The 25094-nt window shown below is 48.4% G+C and overlaps 1 protein-coding gene across 11 annotated transcripts in view; it reads right to left on the minus strand.

Annotated features, from left to right (window-relative positions):
• LOC130078838 (receptor-type tyrosine-protein phosphatase mu-like) overlaps nucleotides 1-25094 on the minus strand; it is a 211428-nt gene that overhangs the window by 115051 nt on the left and 71283 nt on the right. For all 11 annotated transcript variants that reach the window (XM_056244549.1, XM_056244548.1, XM_056244545.1 and 8 more), the window contains exons 6-9: nucleotides 23139-23447; nucleotides 21642-21751; nucleotides 16625-16826; nucleotides 16441-16543 (exon numbers count right to left, since the gene is read on the minus strand). In XM_056244549.1, the coding sequence (XP_056100524.1) occupies nucleotides 16441-16543; nucleotides 16625-16826; nucleotides 21642-21751; nucleotides 23139-23447 (724 nt within the window). The remainder of the gene's footprint in view (nucleotides 1-16440; nucleotides 16544-16624; nucleotides 16827-21641; nucleotides 21752-23138; nucleotides 23448-25094) is intronic.

Consider the following 25094-nt stretch of genomic DNA (forward strand, 5'->3'; position numbering starts at 1 on the left):
AGAGGAGAACAGGCTTTTATGATGATTTACTGACGACTTAAAGGCCAGCCATTACTTTACAGATATATGACAGATCTGAGATCCTTCATCACTGAAACACATCACAGGTGTGAGCGAACACACACACACACACACACACACACACACACATCATCAGGATCATCTAATATTACTCTGATTACACACACACACACTCCTGCTGACTCATTCTCCACTCTCGATCTCTCACATTAAGGCGAGACGCTACAGGCGAACTGTGTTTTCAGGCGTCCGTCAATTTTGAGATTTGGGCTTTTTGGCTTTTCATAAAGTGTTTTTTCAGACTAGTGGACAGAAAACATCCGGAATACACTTTTAGCTGGATCTTGTAGAGCACTTTATATATTCGCATCTGTAGATTTCAAGGACAGTATTTCTCTTTAAAGGCCGTTTCTCTAAATGAGTTTTTCCTCCTACATTGAACCTGAAATCTACACTTCACCAACACTGACATACACCACACTTTACTATCTATCTATCTATCTATCTATCTATCTATCTATCTATCTATCTATCTATCCAGCTTTGATCATCCAATACAAAAGTGTTGTGACTGTAAGTCATTTTGTTTTCAGAAACGGAAATCGGTTTCTTTCCTTTCTTTCATTCCCTGTAAATCCTGCTATAATCTTCCTCATATCCTCCACTCGTCTCGCTCGCCGTCTTCGGACTCCGAGGATCAGCGACCTTGGAAACCCTTCCTTTAATTAATGTGAAGGAAACGGGATCCATGGCAACAGGAATCCGACTGACGGATATGAACCCGGAGTCGTTATGAGGAGCGTCGGGGATGTTTGGAGAGGAGATCGGCACACACACAACAACACACACCTTCTGAGAGAGCGGATCCAGCACTGAAACCCAATTAGAGCCCTAAACCAGTGATCCTTCAGGTCACATGACCATTGACCAGTCCCAGGCCACTGGGAAGCGGAGACCTGAGACTGGGACTGATCTTCAGTGTTGGGCTCGGGGAGTCCGGCTTCAGTCCGGCTGTAACTGTGATATATGTGGACCGGGGCGTATCGATCAGTCTCCAGTGCTGTAAAACACCTCTGAGACACACAGATCCGCGCTCATAAACCCGTCCAGGACCGACACCGGAGGACCAGCGAGCGCTCGGGATCAGGACCGGGTTCTGGAGGACGAGACCTCTGAGACACACAGATCCGCGCTCATAAACCCGTCCAGGACCGGCACCGGAGGATCAGCGAGCGCTCGGGATCAGGACCGGGTTCTGGAGGACGAGACCTCTGAGACACACAGATCCGCGCTCATAAACCCGTCCAGGACCGACCCCGGAGGATCAGCGAGCGCTCGGGATCAGGACCGGGTTCTGGAGGACGAGGCCTCTGAGACACACAGATCCGCGCTCATAAACCCGTCCAGGACCGGCACCGGAGGATCAGCGAGCGCTCGGGATCAGGACCGGGTTCTGGAGGACGAGGCCTCTGAGACACACAGATCCGCGCTCGTAAACCCGTCCAGGACCGGCACCGGAGGACCAGCGAGCGCTCGGGATCAGGACCGGGTTCTGGAGGACGAGACCTCTGAGACACACAGATCTGCGCTCATAAACCCGTACAGGACCGACACCGGAGGATCAGCGAGCGCTCGGGATCAGGACCGGGTTCTGGAGGACGAGACCTCTGAGACACACAGATCCGCGCTCATAAACCCGTCCAGGACCGACACCGGAGTACCAGCGAGCGCTCGGGATCAGGACTGGGTTCTAGAGGACGAGACCTCTGAGACACACAGATCCGCGCTCATAAACCCGTCCAGGACCGACACCGGAGGACCAGCGAGCGCTCGGGATCAGGACCGGGTTCTGGAGGACGAGACCTCTGAGACACACAGATCCGCGCTCATAAACCCGTCCAGGACCGGCACCGGAGGATCAGCGAGCGCTCGGGATCAGGACCGGGTTCTGGAGGACGAGACCTCTGAGACACACAGATCCGCGCTCATAAACCCGTCCAGGACCAGGACCGGAGGACCAGCGAGCGCTCGGGATCAGGACTGGGTTCTGGAGGACGAGACCTCTGAGACACACAGATCCGCGCTCATAAACCCGTACAGGACCGACACCGGAGGATCAGCGAGCGCTCGGGATCAGGACCGGGTTCTGGAGGACGAGACCTCTGAGACACACAGATCCGCGCTCATAAACCCGTCCAGGACCGGCACCGGAGGATCAGCGAGCGCTCGGGATCAGGACCGGGTTCTGGAGGACGAGACCTCTGAGACACACAGATCCGCGCTCATAAACCCGTCCAGGACCGGCACCGGAGGACCAGCGAGCGCTCGGGATCAGGACCGGGTTCTGGAGGACGAGACCTCTGAGACACACAGATCCGCGCTCATAAACCCGTCCAGGACCGGCACCGGAGGACCAGCGAGCGCTCGGGATCAGGACCGGGTTCTGGAGGACGAGACCTCTGAGACACACAGATCCGCGCTCATAAACCCGTCCAGGACCGACACCGGAGGACCAGCGAGCGCTCGGGATCAGGACCGGGTTCTAGAGGACGAGACCTCTGAGACACACAGATCCGCGCTCATAAACCCGTCCAGGACCGACACCGGAGGACCAGCGAGCGCTCGGGATCAGGACCGGGTTCTGGAGGACGAGACCTCTGAGACACACAGATCCGCGCTCATAAACCCGTCCAGGACCGGCACCGGAGGACCAGCGAGCGCTCGGGATCAGGACCGGGTTCTGGAGGACGAGACCTCTGAGACACACAGATCCGCGCTCGTAAACCCGTCCAGGACCGGCACCGGAGGATCAGCGAGCGCTCGGGATCAGGACCGGGTTCTGGAGGACGAGACCTCTGAGACACACAGATCCGCGCTCATAAACCCGTCCAGGACCGGCACCGGAGGACCAGCGAGCGCTCGGGATCAGGACCGGGTTCTGGAGGACGAGACCTCTGAGACACACAGATCCGCGCTCATAAACCCGTCCAGGACCGGCACCGGAGGACCAGCGAGCGCTCGGGATCAGGACCGGGTTCTGGAGGACGAGACCTCTGAGACACACAGATCCGCGCTCATAAACCCGTCCAGGACCGACACCGGAGGACCAGCGAGCGCTCGGGATCAGGACCGGGTTCTAGAGGACGAGACCTCTGAGACACACAGATCCGCGCTCATAAACCCGTCCAGGACCGGCACCGGAGGACCAGCGAGCGCTCGGGATCAGGACCGGGTTCTGGAGGACGAGACCTCTGAGACACACAGATCCGCGCTCATAAACCCGTCCAGGACCGGCACCGGAGGATCAGCGAGCGCTCGGGATCAGGACCGGGTTCTGGAGGACGAGACCTCTGAGACACACAGATCCGCGCTCATAAACCCGTCCAGGACCGACACCGGAGGACCAGCGAGCGCTCGGGATCAGGACCGGGTTCTGGAGGACGAGACCTCTGAGACACACAGATCCGCGCTCATAAACCCGTCCAGGACCGGCACCGGAGGACCAGCGAGCGCTCGGGATCAGGACCGGGTTCTGGAGGACGAGACCTCTGAGACACACAGATCCGCGCTCATAAACCCGTCCAGGACCGACACCGGAGGACCAGCGAGCGCTCGGGATCAGGCCCGGGTTCTGGAGGACGAGACCTCTGAGACACACAGATCCGCGCTCATAAACCCGTCCAGGACCGGCACCGGAGGACCAGCGAGCGCTCGGGATCAGGACCGGGTTCTGGAGGACGAGACCTCTGAGACACACAGATCCGCGCTCATAAACCCGTCCAGGACCGGCACCGGAGGACCAGCGAGCGCTCGGGATCAGGACCGGGTTCTGGAGGACGAGACCTCTGAGACACACAGATCCGCGCTCATAAACCCGTCCAGGACCGACACCGGAGGACCTGCGAGCGCTCGGGATCAGGACCGGGTTCTGGAGGACGAGACCTCTGAGACACACAGATCCGCGCTCATAAACCCGTCCAGGACCGGCACCGGAGGACCAGCGAGCGCTCGGGATCAGGACCGGGTTCTGGAGGACGAGACCTCTGAGACACACAGATCCGCGCTCATAAACCCGTCCAGGACCGACACCGGAGGACCAGCGAGCGCTCGGGATCAGGCCCGGGTTCTGGAGGACGAGACCTCTGAGACACACAGATCCGCGCTCATAAACCCGTCCAGGACCGGCACCGGAGGACCAGCGAGCGCTCGGGATCAGGACCGGGTTCTGGAGGACGAGACCTCTGAGACACACAGATCCGCGCTCATAAACCCGTCCAGGATCGGCACCGGAGGACCAGCGAGCGCTCGGGATCAGGACCGGGTTCTGGAGGACGAGACCTCTGAGACACACAGATCCGCGCTCATAAACCCGTCCAGGACCGGCACCGGAGGATCAGCGAGCGCTCGGGATCAGGACCGGGTTCTGGAGGACGAGACCTCTGAGACACACAGATCCGCGCTCATAAACCCGTCCAGGACCGACACCGGAGGACCAGCGAGCGCTCGGGATCAGGACCGGGTTCTAGAGGACGAGACCTCTGAGACACACAGATCCGCGCTCATAAACCCGTCCAGGACCGACACCGGAGGACCAGCGAGCGCTCGGGATCAGGACCGGGTTCTGGAGGACGAGACCTCTGAGACACACAGATCCGCGCTCATAAACCCGTCCAGGACCGACACCGGAGGATCAGCGAGCGCTCGGGATCAGGACCGGGTTCTGGAGGACAAGGCTTTATTATAGAGGCACACAAACACCGTATATGTGGATTTACAGATCGATTTTCTTTCTTTTTTTGGAGTGAAATATGAGCTGGATTTGAGCGTCACATAAGTATATGACCTATAAAGACAAAACACTGTTGTTATTTCTGCAGAAGTTAATAAAAATGAACTTGGAATAAAATATCATAAACTGACAGAAAGTATTATAAAAAGCCGATCGGGGCAATAAAAGCAGCACGAGGTGTTCCTCTGCCGTTCTTTAAGAGGAGCGGGGGAAATCAAACCGGGATAAAGATCTGATCCATCCCATAATAAAAGCTTTCTGAGTCACACAGACCCTGCGTCTCATCCACCCTGAACAGTGTGTGAGACTAGAATAAGTGTGTCCCAAAGCACAGTGTGTTGAAGAGTGTGCCAGAAGGCCCCGGATGGTCTAGTATTCCCAGTGGATTTTCCCCAGTGTGGGTCCGTGCTCACTATAACAGCTGATATTACCCACAATCCACTGTGCTTTAGGAGGAACTACAAACACGAGTAAAAAGTGTTAAAAACTACAAACATGGCGGATATGCACGAGATAAAGGTTTGAGTGACTAATCAAAGTTTATCCTGATAGAAAAAATGTTTATTTAATGTTTAAATATTTATTCCATCTGCAAGAACAATGTGGACTTTTATAAAGATCCGTTTGGCCCTTAACTTTGAAATGCATCATTAATAATGCATTAATATGAGGCGAGTCTCCGCATGAAAGACCCGCGACTGCAGATCAACGTGTTTCTGGTTTCTCTGCGATACGGCAGGAAATAAACGTGGAGGATTTCATCTGTGACGAGATGATTGACAGGCCAGTTTACGTGACGGAGAGCCGCCGTTCAAGACGCAGTCGTCTGACGGGATAGTGTTTCCCAGAGCTCGTCTACTCTTCTGATACACACTCACAAGCACACACTTTTTCTTCACAAGAGGAGTTCATACTTTAGGGCGTAGTATAAGAAGGAGAATTGAGATGCAGCGAGAGACTCTCCTGCCCGTCTGGAACAACAGAAGCAGAAAAACGGAGGACGAGAAGAGGCAGATCATGACACCCCGAGGGAAGAGCGAGAGAACGAGCGATTGTCTCCAGGAATAGAGGAGAGCGGATGCTTTTCCATTACACTTGGCTTCAGCGGAGCAGAAAACACAAAAGCAGAGCAGCGCTTTACATGAAACCAGTGTGTGTGTGTGTGTGTGTGTGTGTGTGTGTGTGCGCGTGTGGGCGGCGGTAGGCCCGGCGTGGGCGACGGAAACACACCGAATCTGACGAACACTGATCCTTCACCAGCGCCTCTATTGTGCCGTGAAGCGAAACACACACACACACACACGCGCGCTCCAGTGTTTCACGATCTGAAGACACATCTGCAGGTTAATCTCGGATCAGCCTCGCACTCGTATTCATATCACCACGTTTAAAAGCATGTACAACACACACTCTATTTTCATCCAGCCTTTCAGATCCGCCGGATCACGATCAGCATCTCAGCAACACAAAGACCGATCGTGATATCTGTTTATAACACACACTCGCTGGCGGGAAACACACACACACGCTGGTGGAGAACACACACTCGCCGACAGAGAACACACACTCGCTGGCGGGAAACACACACACACGCTGGTGGAGAACACACACTCGCCGACAGAGAACACACACACGCTGGTGGAGAACACACACTCGCTGGTGGAGAACACACACTCGCTGGTGGAGAACACACACTCGCCGACAGAGAACACACACTCGCTGGTGGAGAACACACACTCGCCGACAGAGAACACACACTCGCTGGTGGAGAACACACACTCGCTGGTGGAGAACACACACTCGCCGACAGAGAACACACACTCGCTGGTGGAGAACACACACTCGCTGGTGGAGAACACACACTCGCCGACAGAGAACACACCCTCGCTGGTGGAGAACACACACTCGCCGACAGAGAACACACACTCGCTGGTGGAGAACACACACTCGCTGGTGGAGAACACACACTCGCCGACAGAGAACACACACTCGCTGGTGGAGAACACACACTCGCTGGTGGAGAACACACACTCGCTGGTGGAGAACACACACTCACCGGCAGAGAACACACACTCTCTGGTGGAGAACACACACTCGCCGACAGAGAACACACACTCGCTGGTGGAGAACACACACTCGCTGGTGGAGAACACACACTCGCCGACAGAGAACACACACTCGCTGGTGGAGAACACACACTCGCCGGCGGGAAACACAACACGGCGTTCCCTGGTAATTAACGACACTTGTGTTTCATTAACAGCTGCCGGTGCTGATTAAGATGATCCGCTGACAGGACATGATGCGCGATGGTTTTAATGGTTTTAATGGTTTTATCACCTGTCATCACCTGTGGACATGGCTCTGAATCACACACACACACACACACACACACACTCTCCTGTCTGTCTACCTCCATTAAAACGCCCTCAGACAACAATAGATTCTAAATGTTTTATCAAAAAGCCAGAAGTGCAAAAACACCGTGTGATTTATTTATTTATTCGTGCTAAAGTGCAGAAGCTTCCCATCATTCTTTCATCCGTCCGTCAGTTTCTGCTGAAATAAAGGAAAGCTTCTTCTAAAGCTCTGAGACTCACTGACACACACTCATTAATGACTTTAACCAGACGAGCCAGTGATCACGTGACTGATTACGCTCGATCCAGTGATCACGTGACTGATTACGCTCGATCCAGTGATCACGTGACTGATTACGCTCGATCCAGTGATCACGTGACTGATTACGCTCGATCCAGTGATCACGTGACTGATTACGCTCGATCCAGTGATCACGTGACTGATTACGCCCGATCCAGTGATCACGTGACTGATTACGCTCGATCCAGTGATCACGTGACTGATTACGCCCGATCCAGTGATCACGTGACTGATTACGCCCGATCCAGTGATCACGTGACTGATTAGGCCCGATCCAGTGATCACGTGACTGATTACGCTCGATCCAGTGATCACGTGACTGATTACGCTCGATCCAGTGATCACGTGACTGATTACGCTCGATCCAGTGATCACGTGACTGATTACGCCCGATCCAGTGATCACGTGACTGATTACGCTCGATCCAGTGATCACGTGACTGATTACGCTCGATCCAGTGATCACGTGACTGATTACGCCCGATCCAGTGATCACGTGACTGATTACGCTCGATCCAGCGATCACGTGACTGATTACGCTCGATCCAGCGATCACGTGACTGATTACGCCCGATCCAGTGATCACGTGACTGATTACGCCCGATCCAGCGATCACGTGACTGATTACGCTCGATCCAGCGATCACGTGACTGATTACGCCCGGTCCAGCGATCACGTGACTGATTACGCCCGATCCAGCGATCACGTGACTGATTACGCCCGATCCAGCGATCACGTGACTGATTACGCCCGATCCAGCGATCACGTGACTGATTACGCTCGATCCAGTGATCACGTGACTGATTACGCTCGATCCAGTGATCACGTGACTGATTACGCTCGATCCAGTGATCACGTGACTGATTACGCTCGATCCAGTGATCACGTGACTGATTACGCTCGATCCAGTGATCACGTGACTGATTACGCCCGATCCAGTGATCACGTGACTGATTACGCCCGATCCAGTGATCACGTGACTGATTACGCTCGATCCAGTGATCACGTGACTGATTACGCCCGATCCAGTGATCACGTGACTGATTACGCTCGATCCAGTGATCACGTGACTGATTACGCCCGATCCAGTGATCACGTGACTGATTACGCTCGATCCAGTGATCACGTGACTGATTACGCTCGATCCAGTGATCACGTGACTGATTACGCCCGATCCAGTGATCACGTGACTGATTACGCCCGATCCAGTGATCACGTGACTGATTACGCTCGATCCAGTGATCACGTGACTGATTACGCCCGATCCAGCGATCACGTGACTGATTACGCTCGATCCAGCGATCACGTGACTGATTACGCCCGATCCAGTGATCACGTGACTGATTACGCTCGATCCAGTGATCACGTGACTGATTACGCTCGATCCAGTGATCACGTGACTGATTACGCCCGATCCAGTGATCACGTGACTGATTACGCCCGATCCAGCGATCACGTGACTGATTACGCCCGATCCAGCGATCACGTGACTGATTACGCCCGATCCAGCGATCACGTGACTGATTACGCCCGATCCAGCGATCACGTGACTGATTACGCCCGATCCAGCGATCACGTGACTGATTACGCCCGATCCAGTGATCACGTGACTGATTACGCCCGATCCAGCGATCACGTGACTGATTACGCCCGATCCAGCGATCACGTGACTGATTACGCTCGATCCAGCGATCACGTGACTGATTACGCCCGATCCAGCGATCACGTGACTGATTACGCCCGATCCAGCGATCACGTGACTGATTACGCTCGATCCAGCGATCACGTGACTGATTACGCCCGATCCAGCGATCACGTGACTGATTACGCCCGATCCAGTGATCACGTGACTGATTACGCCCGATCCAGTGATCACGTGACTGATTACGCTTGATCCAGTGATCACGTGACTGATTACGCTCGATCCAGTGATCACGTGACTGATTACGCCCGATCCAGTGATCACGTGACTGATTACGCTCGATCCAGTGATCACGTGACTGATTACGCCCGATCCAGTGATCACGTGACTGATTACGCTCGATCCAGTGATCACGTGACTGATTACGCCCGATCCAGTGATCACGTGACTGATTACGCTAGATCCAGTGATCACGTGACTGATTACGCTCGATCCAGTGATCACGTGACTGATTACGCCCGATCCAGTGAACACGTGACTGATTACGCCCGATCCAGTGATCACGTGACTGATTACGCTCGATCCAGTGATCACGTGACTAATTACGCCCGATCCAGTGATCACGTGACTGATTACGCCCGATCCAGTGATCATGTGACTGATTACGCTCGATCCAGTGATCACGTGACTGATTAGGTGATTACGCTCGATCCAGTGATCACGTGACTGATTACGCCCGATCCAGTGATCACGTGACTGATTACGCTCGATCCAGTGATCACGTGACTGATTACGCCCGATCCAGTGATCACGTGACTGATTACGCCCGATCCAGTGATCACGTGACTGATTACGCCCGATCCAGTGATCACGTGACTGATTACGCCCGATCCAGTGATCATGTGACTGATTACGCTCGATCCAGTGATCACGTGACTGATTAGGTGATTACGCTCGATCCAGTGATCACGTGACTGATTACGCCCGATCCAGTGATCACGTGACTGATTACGCTCGATCCAGTGATCACGTGACTGATTACGCCCGATCCAGTGATCACGTGACTGATTACGCCCGATCCAGTGATCACGTGACTGATTACGCCCGATCCAGTGATCACGTGACTGATTACGCCCGGTCCAGTGATCACGTGACTGATTACGCCCGATCCAGTGATCACGTGACTGATTACGCCCGATCCAGCGATCACGTGACTGATTACGCCCGATCTAGCGATCACGTGACTGATTACGCCCGATCCAGTGATCACGTGACTGATTACGCCCGATCCAGTGATCACGTGACTGATTACGCTCGATCCAGTGATCACGTGACTGATTACGCCCGATCCAGTGATCACGTGACTGATTACGCTCGATCCAGTGATCACGTGACTGATTACGCCCGATCCAGTGATCACGTGACTGATTACGCCCGATCCAGCGATCACGTGACTGATTACGCCCGATCCAGTGATCATGTGACTGATTACGCTCGATCCAGTGATCACGTGACTGATTAGGTGATTACGCTCGATCCAGTGATCACGTGACTGATTACGCCCGATCCAGTGATCACGTGACTGATTACGCTCGATCCAGTGATCACGTGACTGATTACGCCCGATCCAGTGATCACGTGACTGATTACGCCCGATCCAGTGATCACGTGACTGATTACGCTCGATCCAGTGATCACGTGACTGATTAGGTGATTACGCTCGATCCAGTGATCACGTGACTGATTACGCCCGATCCAGTGATCACGTGACTGATTACGCTCGATCCAGTGATCACGTGACTGATTACGCCCGATCCAGTGATCACGTGACTGATTACGCCCGATCCAGTGATCACGTGACTGATTACGCCCGATCCAGTGATCACGTGACTGATTACGCCCGGTCCAGTGATCACGTGACTGATTACGCCCGATCCAGTGATCACGTGACTGATTACGCCCGATCCAGCGATCACGTGACTGATTACGCCCGATCTAGCGATCACGTGACTGATTACGCCCGATCCAGTGATCACGTGACTGATTACGCCCGATCCAGTGATCACGTGACTGATTACGCTCGATCCAGTGATCACGTGACTGATTACGCCCGATCCAGTGATCACGTGACTGATTACGCTCGATCCAGTGATCACGTGACTGATTACGCCCGATCCAGTGATCACGTGACTAATTACGCCCGATCCAGTGATCACGTGACTGATTACGCCCGATCCAGTGATCATGTGACTGATTACGCTCGATCCAGTGATCACGTGACTGATTAGGTGATTACGCTCGATCCAGTGATCACGTGACTGATTACGCCCGATCCAGTGATCACGTGACTGATTACGCTCGATCCAGTGATCACGTGACTGATTACGCCCGATCCAGTGATCACGTGACTGATTACGCCCGATCCAGTGATCACGTGACTGATTACGCCCGATCCAGTGATCACGTGACTGATTACGCCCGATCCAGTGATCATGTGACTGATTACGCTCGATCCAGTGATCACGTGACTGATTAGGTGATTACGCTCGATCCAGTGATCACGTGACTGATTACGCCCGATCCAGTGATCACGTGACTGATTACGCTCGATCCAGTGATCACGTGACTGATTACGCCCGATCCAGTGATCACGTGACTGATTACGCCCGATCCAGTGATCACGTGACTGATTACGCCCGATCCAGTGATCACGTGACTGATTACGCCCGGTCCAGTGATCACGTGACTGATTACGCCCGATCCAGTGATCACGTGACTGATTACGCCCGATCCAGCGATCACGTGACTGATTACGCCCGATCTAGCGATCACGTGACTGATTACGCCCGATCCAGTGATCACGTGACTGATTACGCCCGATCCAGTGATCACGTGACTGATTACGCTCGATCCAGTGATCACGTGACTGATTACGCCCGATCCAGTGATCACGTGACTGATTACGCTCGATCCAGTGATCACGTGACTGATTACGCCCGATCCAGTGATCACGTGACTGATTACGCCCGATCCAGCGATCACGTGACTGATTACGCCCGATCCAGCGATCACGTGACTGATTACGCTCGATCCAGCGATCACGTGACTGATTACGCCCGATCCAGCGATCACGTGACTGATTACGCCCGATCCAGTGATCACGTGACTGATTACGCTCGATCCAGCGATCACGTGACTGATTACGCCCGATCCAGCGATCACGTGACTGATTACGCTCGATCCAGCGATCACGTGACTGATTACGCCCGATCCAGCGATCACGTGACTGATTACGCCCGATCCAGTGATCACGTGACTGATTACGCTCGATCCAGTGATCACGTGACTGATTACGCCCGATCCAGCGATCACGTGACTGATTACGCTCGATCCAGTGATCACGTGACTGATTACGCCCGATCCAGTGATCACGTGACTGATTACGCCCGATCCAGTGATCACGTGACTGATTACGCCCGATCCAGTGATCACGTGACTGATTACGCCCGATCCAGTGATCACGTGACTGATTACGCCCGATCCAGTGATCACGTGACTGATTACGCCCGATCCAGTGATCACGTGACTGATTACGCCCGATCCAGTGATCACGTGACTGATTACGCTCGATCCAGTCTAGTGATCACGTGACTGATTACGCCCGATCCAGCGATCACGTGACTGATTACGCCCGATCCAGCGATCACGTGACTGATTACGCCCGATCCAGTGATCATGTGACTGATTACGCTCGATCCAGCGATCACGTGACTGATTACGCTCGATCCAGTGATCACGTGACTGATTACGCCCGATCCAGTGATCACGTGACTGATTACGCTCGATCCAGCGATCACGTGACTGATTACGCTCGATCCAGTGATCACGTGACTGATTACGCTTGATCCAGTCTAGTGATCACGTGACTGATTACGCCCGATCCAGTGATCACGTGACTGATTACGCCCGATCCAGCGATCACGTGACTGATTACGCCCGATCCAGTGATCACGTGACTGATTACGCCCGATCCAGTGATCACGTGACTGATTACGCCCGATCCAGTGATCACGTGACTGATTACGCCCGATCCAGTGATCACGTGACTGATTACGCTCGATCCAGTCTAGTGATCAAGTGACTGATTACGCCCGATCCAGCGATCACGTGACTGATTACGCCCGATCCAGCGATCACGTGACTGATTACGCCCGATCCAGTGATCATGTGACTGATTACGCTCGATCCAGTGATCACGTGACTGATTACGCTCGATCCAGTGATCACGTGACTGATTACGCCCGATCCAGTGATCACGTGACTGATTACGCTCGATCCAGCGATCACATGACTGATTACGCTCGATCCAGCGATCACGTGACTGATTACGCTCGATCCAGCGATCACGTGACTGATTACGCCCGATCCAGTGATCACGTGACTGATTACGCTCGATCCAGTGATCACGTGACTGATTACGCCCGATCCAGTGATCACGTGACTGATTACGCCCGATCCAGTGATCACGTGACTGATTACGCCCGATCCAGTGATCACGTGACTGATTACGCCCGATCCAGCGATCACGTGACTGATTACGCCCGATCCAGCGATCACGTGACTGATTACGCCCGATCCAGCGATCACGTGACTGATTACGCCCGATACAGTGATCACGTGACTGATTACGCCCGATCCAGCGATCACGTGACTGATTAGGCCCGATCCAGTGATCACGTGACTGATTAGGCCCGATCCAGTGATCACGTGACTGATTACGCTCGATCCAGTCTAGTGATCACGTGACTGATTACGCTCGATCCAGCGATCACGTGACTGATTACGCCCGATCCAGCGATCACGTGACTGATTACGCCCGATCCAGCGATCACGTGACTGATTACGCCCGATCCAGTGATCACGTGACTGATTACGCTCGATCCAGTGATCACGTGACTGATTACGCTCGATCCAGTGATCACGTGACTGATTACGCCCGATCCAGCGATCACGTGACTGATTACGCCCGATCCAGCGATCACGTGACTGATTACGCCCGATCCAGTGATCACGTGACTGATTACGCTCGATCCAGTGATCACGTGACTGATTACGCCCGATCCAGTGATCACGTGAATGATTACGCCCGATCCAGTGATCACGTGACTGATTACGCTCGATCCAGTGATCACGTGACTGAGTACGCTCGATCCAGTGATCACGTGACTGATTACGCCCGATCCAGTGATCACGTGACTGATTACGCTCGATCCAGTGATCACGTGACTGATTACGCCCGATCCAGCGATCACGTGACTGATTAGGCTCGATCCAGTGATCATGTGACTGATTAGGCTTGATTGAACCGGTTTAAACAGGACTGACAGACCTCTGGTGTTTACACTAAAGGTCCTCACACACTGACTACGACATTTTCGTGTGTGTTTTGTCGTATCCGTCACTCGATGGCTCTAAATCGGCAGAATGCTCGTTACGGATGCGAGAAACGAAGAGAATTGAACCCGATCCGCATTTTTTAATGGCGGACGAAGGTTTCGGAGGCAGTGTGTAAACATGATTGACACATCGTGAGGTCGTATTCATTTTTTAACGTGCAAAAATTTCAGACGAGAATTTCGGACTCAGTGTGTGAGGACCTTAATGCAACAACACACACACACACACACACACACACACACTGTTGCCTGTGTGTACATAAATAAACAACACTTCACTCTGAAGCCCCTCCCTCTGAAAAGCACACTGTGCTCTGATTGGTCGGCTGGAGCAGTGTGTTGTGATTGGTCGAGCGCTTCGAGTGTGTTTGGGAAATGCCCCGCCCCTTTCCATAACCGCCAGTTTAACACACTACTAACTAACTCAACCAGGCCCCGCCCCTTTATTCTGCGTATGAATTATTATAATGAGGAATATTGTGACGTGTTCGTTCCCGGGAGAAACTCAAGACTACAATGGAGGCGTTTCAGGAGTTCAGAAACACTGACACTGATATAGAGAAGAACTGGAACATGAACATCACACACTGAACACAGACTAATTATTATCGGTGATCTTTGAACACACTACACTGCACTTTTCCTCTCTCTCCTGAACTGAGGCCTTTCCAAACTTAGTGTACATGACTTCACGTCTCACGAACTCCTCTTCCACGCTCTCGGACTCCTAATGCAGGCTTTTAGACCCCGCAGGAACAGATTAAGCAGAACCGGAGCGGTTCTGAGCCATTAGATCCCCGCTCGGGTCTGAGAGACGCACAGTAAGTGCAGGTCCGGTTTCACAGCATCTGAACGCAACGCTGAGTGTTTTCAATAACACTCACATTTACATTTATTCATTCTGCAGAAGCTTTTATCTTCACTCGCACGCCGACCCGTGACCAGAACGATCTGCTGAATTATGGATCATTATCATCACAAGCGCACGTACACCTGAGCATCACTCGGCTGACAGTGAGACGATGTTCTTCTGAGCGAGAGATCGTCTTTAAACGGCGAGAACGGCCTCGTTTCGGGACCAAACGCACAAACACTAAAAACTGTGAGATTCTCACACTTTCACACTACCTGTCGAGGTTTGGGATCGGTTTTTAATGTTTTTAAAAGAGTCTCTGCGTTTATTTGATAAAAAAAAATATTGTTAAATATTGTGACAATTTAAATGTTCTATGTGAATATACAGTAAAGTGTCATTTATTCCTGAATTTCCAACATCATTACTCCAGTCTTCAGTGTCACATGATCCTCCAGAAATCACTCTAATATGAGGATCTGATGCTCAGTTATGATTATTATCAGTGTTGAAAACAGTTGTGTACATTTCTATTCATCAAAGAATCCTGAAATAAAAATACGTACAGTTTTTGGACGTGAAAAAGAACTTGTCAAAAACTGTAAATTGACATTCCCACAATTCCTGGCGTGACACGTCACATTTGATGTACTTTTACTGAAATAACTGTTTCTTCATAGATTTTCTTATTTTCTTCTCATCAGTTATGTACATTAGGGTTCTGTGTTACATTTGATGTTGTTAAATTAACGTTTATTGTATTTTTTGGTTACCATGATGGTGATCAGTGTGTGTGTGCAGCTTCTGTATATCAGCATTATCTTATGTTTGTGACGACCTGTGATTGATCATGTGACTCTCTTATTTTATGTTATAGTCTGGTTCTAGATTTCCTATAATGTGTTTATCATCATTTTTTTATATTCATTCATTTGTTTGTTTTATTTTATTGTTGTAATGTTCAAGCAAATGCCAATAAATATATATTTATGATGCTGATGATGCTGATGATAGTGCACCTGACGGGCGCTCCTCGACTCCGGGCCGGCTTCAGCAGAACCGTCACTGTGCTGTCGCTCTGGTTCAGCGGACTCTCCTGCTCATATCCCGGCATACGCGGAGCTGTGTGTGAGTGACAGACGACATATGAGCACACACACACACACACACACACACACACGCACACACACACACGGCTCTTACGTGAGATCTTGGTGGTGAACTGCGTGATGACGGGCGGCCCGTATCCCTTCACAGTGCTGGCTCTGATGGTGAAGGAGTACGTGGATCCGGGATAGAGGCCCGGGAACACGTGTGTCGTCTCGTTGCTGGACTTCAGGACCTTCCCGCTCTGATTGGTCAAGATGAACTCGGGGTCGAAGGAGCTGACGGCCTTGTAGAAGATCTGCCGACACGAACACAACACACGTTACAGGAGCCGCTGACAGACAGAAGCTCCGCCCACCGTGCCGTCCCATTGGCCCACAGGTATCATCAGTGTTCATCGTTACGAATATTTAACATGAAATCAAAACTGACTCCGTTATCATGTCTTATTGTGAACGATTCATCGGTGATGTGAACATTTCAGTATTTCCAATATTTGTGTGGACAGTATTATAGAATTTCACCAGTTTTCCAGCACAATAACAGCTTGAGGATTTGAAATATTAAAATTTGAGGGTTTAAAAGTGAATTGTTTAAGATGTACATTTGTATTGTAACTCGTAGTTTGAAATAAAATTATTAATATAATTTTATTTTATTCTTAATTTTTATAATTAGAGTTAAAACAATAATAACAATAATAATAATTAAAAAATAAATAACAAATGAATAAATTAAATATTATTCATTTATTCTTAATATTAAAAAAAATCTTTGTATTAATGATAATAATTAATTTGCTCATTTATTTGAAGAATAATAAAACATTTTTTTAAATTTAATAAATTAATACAGGAAATAATAATAATAAAATATTATTATTATTATATTTATTCATTTTTTTAATTATTATTATTATTATTATTATTACCATTTTTATCAATGTTTTTATTATTAATAATAATAATAATATTATTTCATGTATTAATTTATTTAATTTTTACAATTATTATTATTAGTAGTAGTAATAATACACATTTTAAATATATATTTATACATAAATTAATAATAATAAATGTAAACAATAAATAAATAAAATAAATAAATAAATAAATACATGAATGCAATGTGGAGTGAGATTGAGTCGACTTTAAAATCCAGCTACAAATTCAGAATAAAACACTTTTAACAAAATCTAATATTTCATGTTCACTTGCATGTGATGTGGCCATTAACCATCATCAGAGAACCATGAACACATAAATGTTGTTAAATAATGGAAATATCACCTTCTAGTAAATATTTGAGGTGTAGGGTTTCGTTTGGCAAAGGCTGTAGTAAAGAGAGCGAGCGTGTGTGTAAAGCTTCCCCGCAGACACGAGATCCAGAGCCGTTATGATCATAATTCTCCTGGATGATGCAGGAAGCGTTTCTGAATATAATCTTTCATTATGATGGAGGAGAGCAGACGGGGAGCTCCACTTTTGTTCTCTTTCATTCTCTTCAGGAGACGAGACGCCCTGCGCTTCTAATATAACTTAATGAAAAGTAGCTGAGGGGCTTCATTTGCATAAATCATTCAGTTGCTAATGTGCGGCGGCTAACGCCCCTCCATCCTGATCCAGTCTAAGGCCTCGATCGCACCTCTCTGCTGTTAGACCTGAAACCCTGATCCCTCAGCTTATCACAGGGAATATTCCTGATCAACAACACATGCACACACTGTTATTCATGTGCAGCGGGAATGATGAATTATGCATGCAAGCATCTTTATTCTGGATGAGCAGAAATACACTCGATCAGAACGCATCAGCTGATGCCAGAGCGGCAGCGTGCCGTCCATGTCCAGCCAGCGAAGCAGAGCACGTTTAGAACACTCGTCTGCCATTGGTTGGACAAACAGATAGCCCCGCCCCAAACGCACACTATTGGTCGAGACATTGGGCTGCAGCTTCAGCTCTTTCCTCTCAGTGTCTGAAACGCTTCTGTGCAGATTCAGTCTCTCTAAGCTCCGCCTCTCTGAGAGCTGCTCTGCTGTGATTGGTCAGAAACACTGTAATGTCCTCATAATCTCCACCGCAGCTTCAGCTCTTTCCTCTCAGTGTCTGAAACGCTTCTGTGCAGATTCAGTCTCTCTAAGCTCCGCCTCTCTGAGAGCTGCTCTGCTGTGATTGGTCAGAAACACTGTAATGTCCTCATGATCTCCACTGCAGCTTCAGCTCTTTCCTCTCAGTGTCTGAAACGCTTCTGTGCAGATTCAGTCTCTCTAAGCCCCGCCTCTCTGAGAGCTGCTCTGCTGTGATTGGTCAGAAACACTGTAATGTCCTCATAATCTCCACTGCAGCTTCAGCTCTTTCCTCTCTGTGTCTGAAACGCTTCTGTGCAGATTCAGTCTCTAAGCCCCGCCTCTCTGAGAGCTGCTCTGCTGTGATTGGTCAGAGAGCAAACGCTCATTATCATATCTGACTCTCAGCTCTTGATCACAGTGATACGAACAGTAACGATGGCGTGGGTTTACCGTCTCGATCTCAGAAAACAGCGTCTTCTCGACACGAACAACACGAGCCGAACTCTTCCAGTCTCAGATACACTACAGTGTTTGAGGGCGGGGCTAAGAGACGCTGCTCAGCCAATCAACACCAGTGGCCGACATTATGCTAATTAGCTACATTATTACACATTGCATGAAAGATAATATCCAGAAAATGCATAATAGGGGCACTTTAAAAAAAATAAGACACATGTGAAATACAAAAAACATCCATGTGTAGTTGATAAAGGTCTGACCCCAGAACAGGGCATTTACTGTGATCTCATCATTACTGTGTTCCTGAGCAGAGCACTTTACCCAGAATGCTCTGGGGCGACTGCGCCAAATGACAAGCAGCAAAAGCTCATGAGTGTGACAGAACACACACCTCATCACTGCATGGGGCGAAACACACACACGCGTGTCCTGAAGACTCTAATGAGGCGGAGCGCTTCGGCTCGGCCCCTCCGGATCGCAGCCTGACACGTCCTCAGCCCGGCGATGACACAGTGTAATTTCATTACAGGAACGTGACAGCTTAATTGCTTGAATTTCCACAAATGAAGTTCTGCAACAATGAGTGTTTTGAGCGGCGCATTGTTCAGAGTTTCTCGGCACAGAATGAGTCACACGCCTCTGGAATACTCACAAAACCGACACACAATGTCCCGTCGCACACGAACACACCGTGCGCTTCAATAATGGACACACACACCGGCATCTGACGGAGGAATCCTCGCAGTTCGTTTCAAAATAATATTAGGAAGTCATATTTACTTAAAGAAATGCGTTTTTGTGGAGCATTAAGATGTTTTGTATTGTGACATTATTTTCATGACCTTTTTTATTTTAAAATGATCGACTACAGGACTTTAAATATAGTTCGATCTTCTCAGTTAAAAGATTAAGGAAATTATCAAAGTTTGATCAAATGTTGTTCAGTTTTCTGATCAAAGATGATACATATTTCCATGATTTACATGTAATGAGCCGTTATGAACTATCTTCACTTCAGGATCATGATTGTTGTTTCCCGTAAAGGAAACATGTTTCCTCTCGCCTGAGATTTCCCACATTCCCGTGAGGCCATCGCTCCGGTATGTGCTTCTGTTTGTTATTCCAGTGCCCTACAAATGCAGGAGTCTTCCACTGAAACACTGAAACACGGAGAACAAGAGCTCAGCGTTTGCTCTTCCACAGATATTCCTCTGAGAAACACTAGCGAGACGCAGCCGTCATCGAGAGCGAGTCGAGAGATCCAGCAGACCAGCGTTCACTCAGACTCCTTCAACAATCCTCACATTATCTCAGTGTATTCGCTATACATGATGATAAACATGAGCAGAACTCAGTGGATATTTGACTGGTTTTGTCCGTCCTTCTGTTAGACTCTCACACATGAATTATGTTGAATATCTGTCAGCTGGTAAATTTAAAGGGATACTCCACTTTTTTTGGAAATAGGCTCATTTTACAACTCCCCCAGAGTTAAACTGTTGAGTTTTACCGTTTTTGAATCCATTCAGCCGATCTCCGGTTCTGGCGGTACCACTTTTAGCATAGCTTAGCATACATCATTGAAGTGGACAAGACCATTAGCATTTCTAAAAAAAAAATGACCAAAGAGTTTCGATATTTTTCCTATTTAAAACGTAATAATCAAGAAACTTCACTGCCGTACCATGAGTGCAGCAGGCGCAGGCACTTAGTCCCGGTCACGCTGGAAGTTACCGAGCTGGGGACTATTTTCAGGCGCTGCGTCATATCATTACGCCTGCTGCTCTATTGGTACGGCAGTGAAGTTTCTTGATTATTACGCAGGAATGAGAGTATAGTTCCTAGCCATATCAGCCTAGAAAATCGCAACTCTACATTTTCCGTCGGTCTTAGTGCACGATGTAACTACAGAAGAGTCAAGTTTTAAATAGGAAAAATATCGAAACACTTTGGTCAATTTATTTTGAGAAATGCTAATGGTCTTGTCCACTTCAATGATGTATGCTAAGCTATGCTACAAGTGGTACCGCCAGAACCGGAGATCGGCTGAATGGATTCAAAAACGGTAAAACTCAACAGTTTAACTCTGGGGGAGTTGTAAAATGAGCCTATTTCCAAAAAAAGTGGAGTATCCCTTTAACTACACAATTAGATAATACCAGTTTAGCTCAACCAGTGACCAAGCAATGCTTCATGTTGTTCAGTGTGTGTGTAAAAAGAGCATTAGCAATTACAGAAAACACACTTCAGCAGAACATGATCAGCTCAAAGTGGAGGAATCATTTCTGCTCCCGAATTTTTATAAATTAGACTGGTATGCAGAATATTTGGGTGTAATATGTCACAGTTTACTTTATTTTGCTCTCCTCACTTACATAAATGAACTATAGTGTCCTGATCACATTAGTGAAATATCAAATCTTATATCTGGTGTCTGATGATGTGTGGTTGGACTGTATAAACACATGTGGATCCGCTGAGATCAGATCTGAGATGTGGAGGAGATTCCCGCGGCTCTTGATCTCTCCCGCGTGGACACTTCAGCTGTATCGGTGAAGAGCGCGCGGTGACGGACCCGAGACTCACCTCGTACTGCTTGATGACCCCGTAGGTCTGCAGCGGCTCTCTCCAGCGGAGGCCGATCTTCTCCTCAAACGTGCTTCCCTGGACCGACTCCAGCGGGACGGCGCCGGGCACTGGAACACACACACTGGCTGATCAGACACGTATTGATTTAAAGAGACACTGACTTATTTCAAATCAATATTCTCTTGTATTCAATAAAGAACTTATTTCCAAACGCCTTCAAGCGTGAGAAGGATCATCCATCAGTTCCTCAACAGGAATAAGGAAGCGCTTGAGAGACCCAGGCTTCTCTTCGGCCGGGACAGCTTGTGTTTCCAAGCGCTCCTCGTGAAACTATTGTGCGGAGAAACGACACCGAAACTCGACACGAACAAGCCGTTCATGATGTAGACCGCACGACCTCTTCCCTGATGAACACTGTGTTTTCAATGGCTTTATTAAAATATAATTCAAAAGACCAAGAAAATGTAATCAGTTAAACTAGAATCACGTCTGAGGCTGGAGCCTAAATACATTTTTTTTTTTACTTTTTTTTAATAAAAGATCATATAAACTCTTAATATAACTTCATCTCCAGTTTCACCATTTCATTGTTTTTTTGTTTTTCCTGTTGTATTATGTATATGTGTATTGGGACCCTCTTGAAAATGAGATGTTGGATCTCAAGGGTCTATCCATTAATTAATTGAATTGAATTGAAATGTGAGGAAAGTATCGGCAGAAACACAAACTCGCAGCTCCTCACCGCAACCCGCCAAAATAAAAGTTTGGTTTAGCTTGAAGAAATTATGGCAGAAATATATTACTATTGAACAGTAGAATGTGCTTCTCAAAATAACTTTAAACAAATTAACTTTAACAGTAAATCATAAATCCAGAAAAAAACCCAGATGGCACAATTTCTGAAAAAAGGAAACATTTCATAAGGCCTTTTTACAGTAACAATTCATTCATTTGTTCAGTTAATTTTTTTTATCAATTCAACTGATTTGAAGTGACATGATTTTTGATTATTAAAATGTTAGCAAACTATAAAAAAAAAGATTAATATCCAGGAAAATTAAAACAGATAACAGAAATTAGGAAAACTAAAACGGAATTTAAGAAACAAAAACACTTTTTTAAAGGGCCACTTAAACTTTTAATAAGACAAGTGTTGTTAAACTTCTTACGTTTTTAGACTTAATTAGACATGCTTTTTGATAAAAAATTTGTTTTACCATTAAAATAGAATGACGACAAATAAAACTTGGAATTTGTGAAAAATTAGAAAAGGTAGAAAATTAAAAAAATGACAGTAAAAATATAAAACAAATAAATAATTAATGTGTTATGAATTAAATTGATTAGACAATAAACATTTAAGTTAAATATTGAAAAAATCCAGAAAGAATTCAACAGCACACACAGAATCTGGGGGGAAATAAGAGATTCCCTAGGGCCCTGAAATGCTAATATAGTAAAGTAAAAAGGTGTGTAAAGTAAAGGCAGTCGTACCGTCCTCGTCGGTCAGCACTCGCAGCTCGTCGCTCTCCTTCACGCCCTCGCGGTTGCGCAGGAGCAGTCGGATGCTGACGTTGGTGTACGGCGGGAGGCTGCGGATGGTGTGTTGCGGCGGCACACTCGGCGTATCGTAACACACCTCCTCGCGCGTCTCCTCTTTAGCGCTGGCCGTGTAGCGGTACTGCACCGTCAGGTTGTAGCTGTAGCAGCGCGTCACGTTGTATCCGAACGGCTCCCAGCGGATCGTGAACTGCCTGGACTTGATGTCCACGACCTGGAGTCTCCGAGGGCCGTGCATGGGATCTGAAGCAGGAGCGTTGCTTTAATACACAGCTTCCAAATGCAAGAAATACAAATACAGCAACAATTAGAATGTAAATGAAATATTATTGCAATGTTGTCTATGTGAATATACAGTAAAGTGTAATTTATTCCTGTATTTCCAGCATCATTACTCCAGTCTTCAGTGTCACATGATCCTCCAGAAATCACTCTAATATGAGGATCTGATGCTCAGTTATGAGTATTATCAGTGTTGGACACCGTTGTGCTGCCTGTATTAAACACACTGAAGCTCGAGTCGAGGGTCACATGACATCTGGGCGACGTCACACCGGGGAATGATGGCATTGTGAAAGCATAAAAGCTTTTGAATGTAATACTATGATATCAGAGGACCTCATTCAGAATGACATACAACTTTTCTTTAATAAATAAATGAGATATAAACTGATGTCATGCATGAGATCTGAAAGATGCAACACAGGAGGAATCATTGCATTTTGGTTAAAGAATAAATATTAAGAAATTATATTTTGCTTAAGCAAATGAAGGAGCAATTTTAGGATATTTGTGACATTCTTTTCATGACAATGTATTTTTATTTGAATGAGAATATTTTTTTTTTTGTTGCATTAAACAATTTGTTGTTTAATAAAAAAAAATTTTAATGCAAAACATAATTTGTATTTCTTTCATATATGATCCACTGGTGTTTGTGAGATTCCCCCAGTTGTGGCGCTGGTAACAGAATAAAGCCTGTTCTCGAAGCGTGTGTAAATCCGAGCTGGATTCCTCAGACGGGCTCGCGCTCGACTCCCTCGGGAACGCCAGCTCTGGTAATGGGATCAATTTCCATTCCGGGCTCAATTTGAGCACCATTTCTGTGGGATTTGGCTGTACAGCTCTCGTGTTCACGACGCGAAGGCAATCTGATGTTCCTGATGAGGAACCGAGGAGCTTAACCTGCTTCTCCTCTTCAGACGAGCCGACCGCACACACACACACACACACACACACCTGTTCACGCGGAGCGGGTGTATTACAACACGAGCTGCTAAAGCACAGGGAAATGAAGCGAGCGCTCATCTTTATTCTGTGCATGTGTGGCTGAAGATTAAAACAAGGGTTTGGAAACAGCGTTTAATCAGAAGCGTGTGAGGATCCACTAGAGGAGAGAGTTTAACAGACTCACGGCGCACATTAATCATTAACACAGGCTCAAACCAAGCTCTCCATTCCTGCAGTGACGACACACACTCGCCTTTAACAAGACAAAGACTGAGAACAGACTGTTAATGTGAACTGTGCATCTCACATCTCCATCGTCCTGAGGGAAACACACTGCACTTCATCTTTAACAAGCCTGAGATCAGATTATAATGTGATAGCACGATCTGCTCTGTTAGATGAAGGACTCCATTAAAAGCAGATTGAGTTCATGTACAATACGCTCATATTCATCATAATCGCATCAGATGTCAGCGCTGCTCGTTTCCCAGTCGCTGTGTGTGAAAGTGAGCAGTTTTACCCAAACCGTGGGAGTAAAAGCGTCCAGATCACACAATAACCTGATCACACACACACACACAAACACACACACACACAGAGAGAGAGAGATCACACAATAACCTGATCACACACACACACACACACACACACACAGAGAGA

Source organism: Rhinichthys klamathensis, unplaced genomic scaffold (genome assembly GCF_029890125.1).
Source record: "Rhinichthys klamathensis goyatoka isolate OS25496 unplaced genomic scaffold, OSU_Roscu_1.1 h1tg001002l_1, whole genome shotgun sequence".
NCBI classification, from domain to species: domain Eukaryota; kingdom Metazoa; phylum Chordata; class Actinopteri; order Cypriniformes; family Leuciscidae; genus Rhinichthys; species Rhinichthys klamathensis.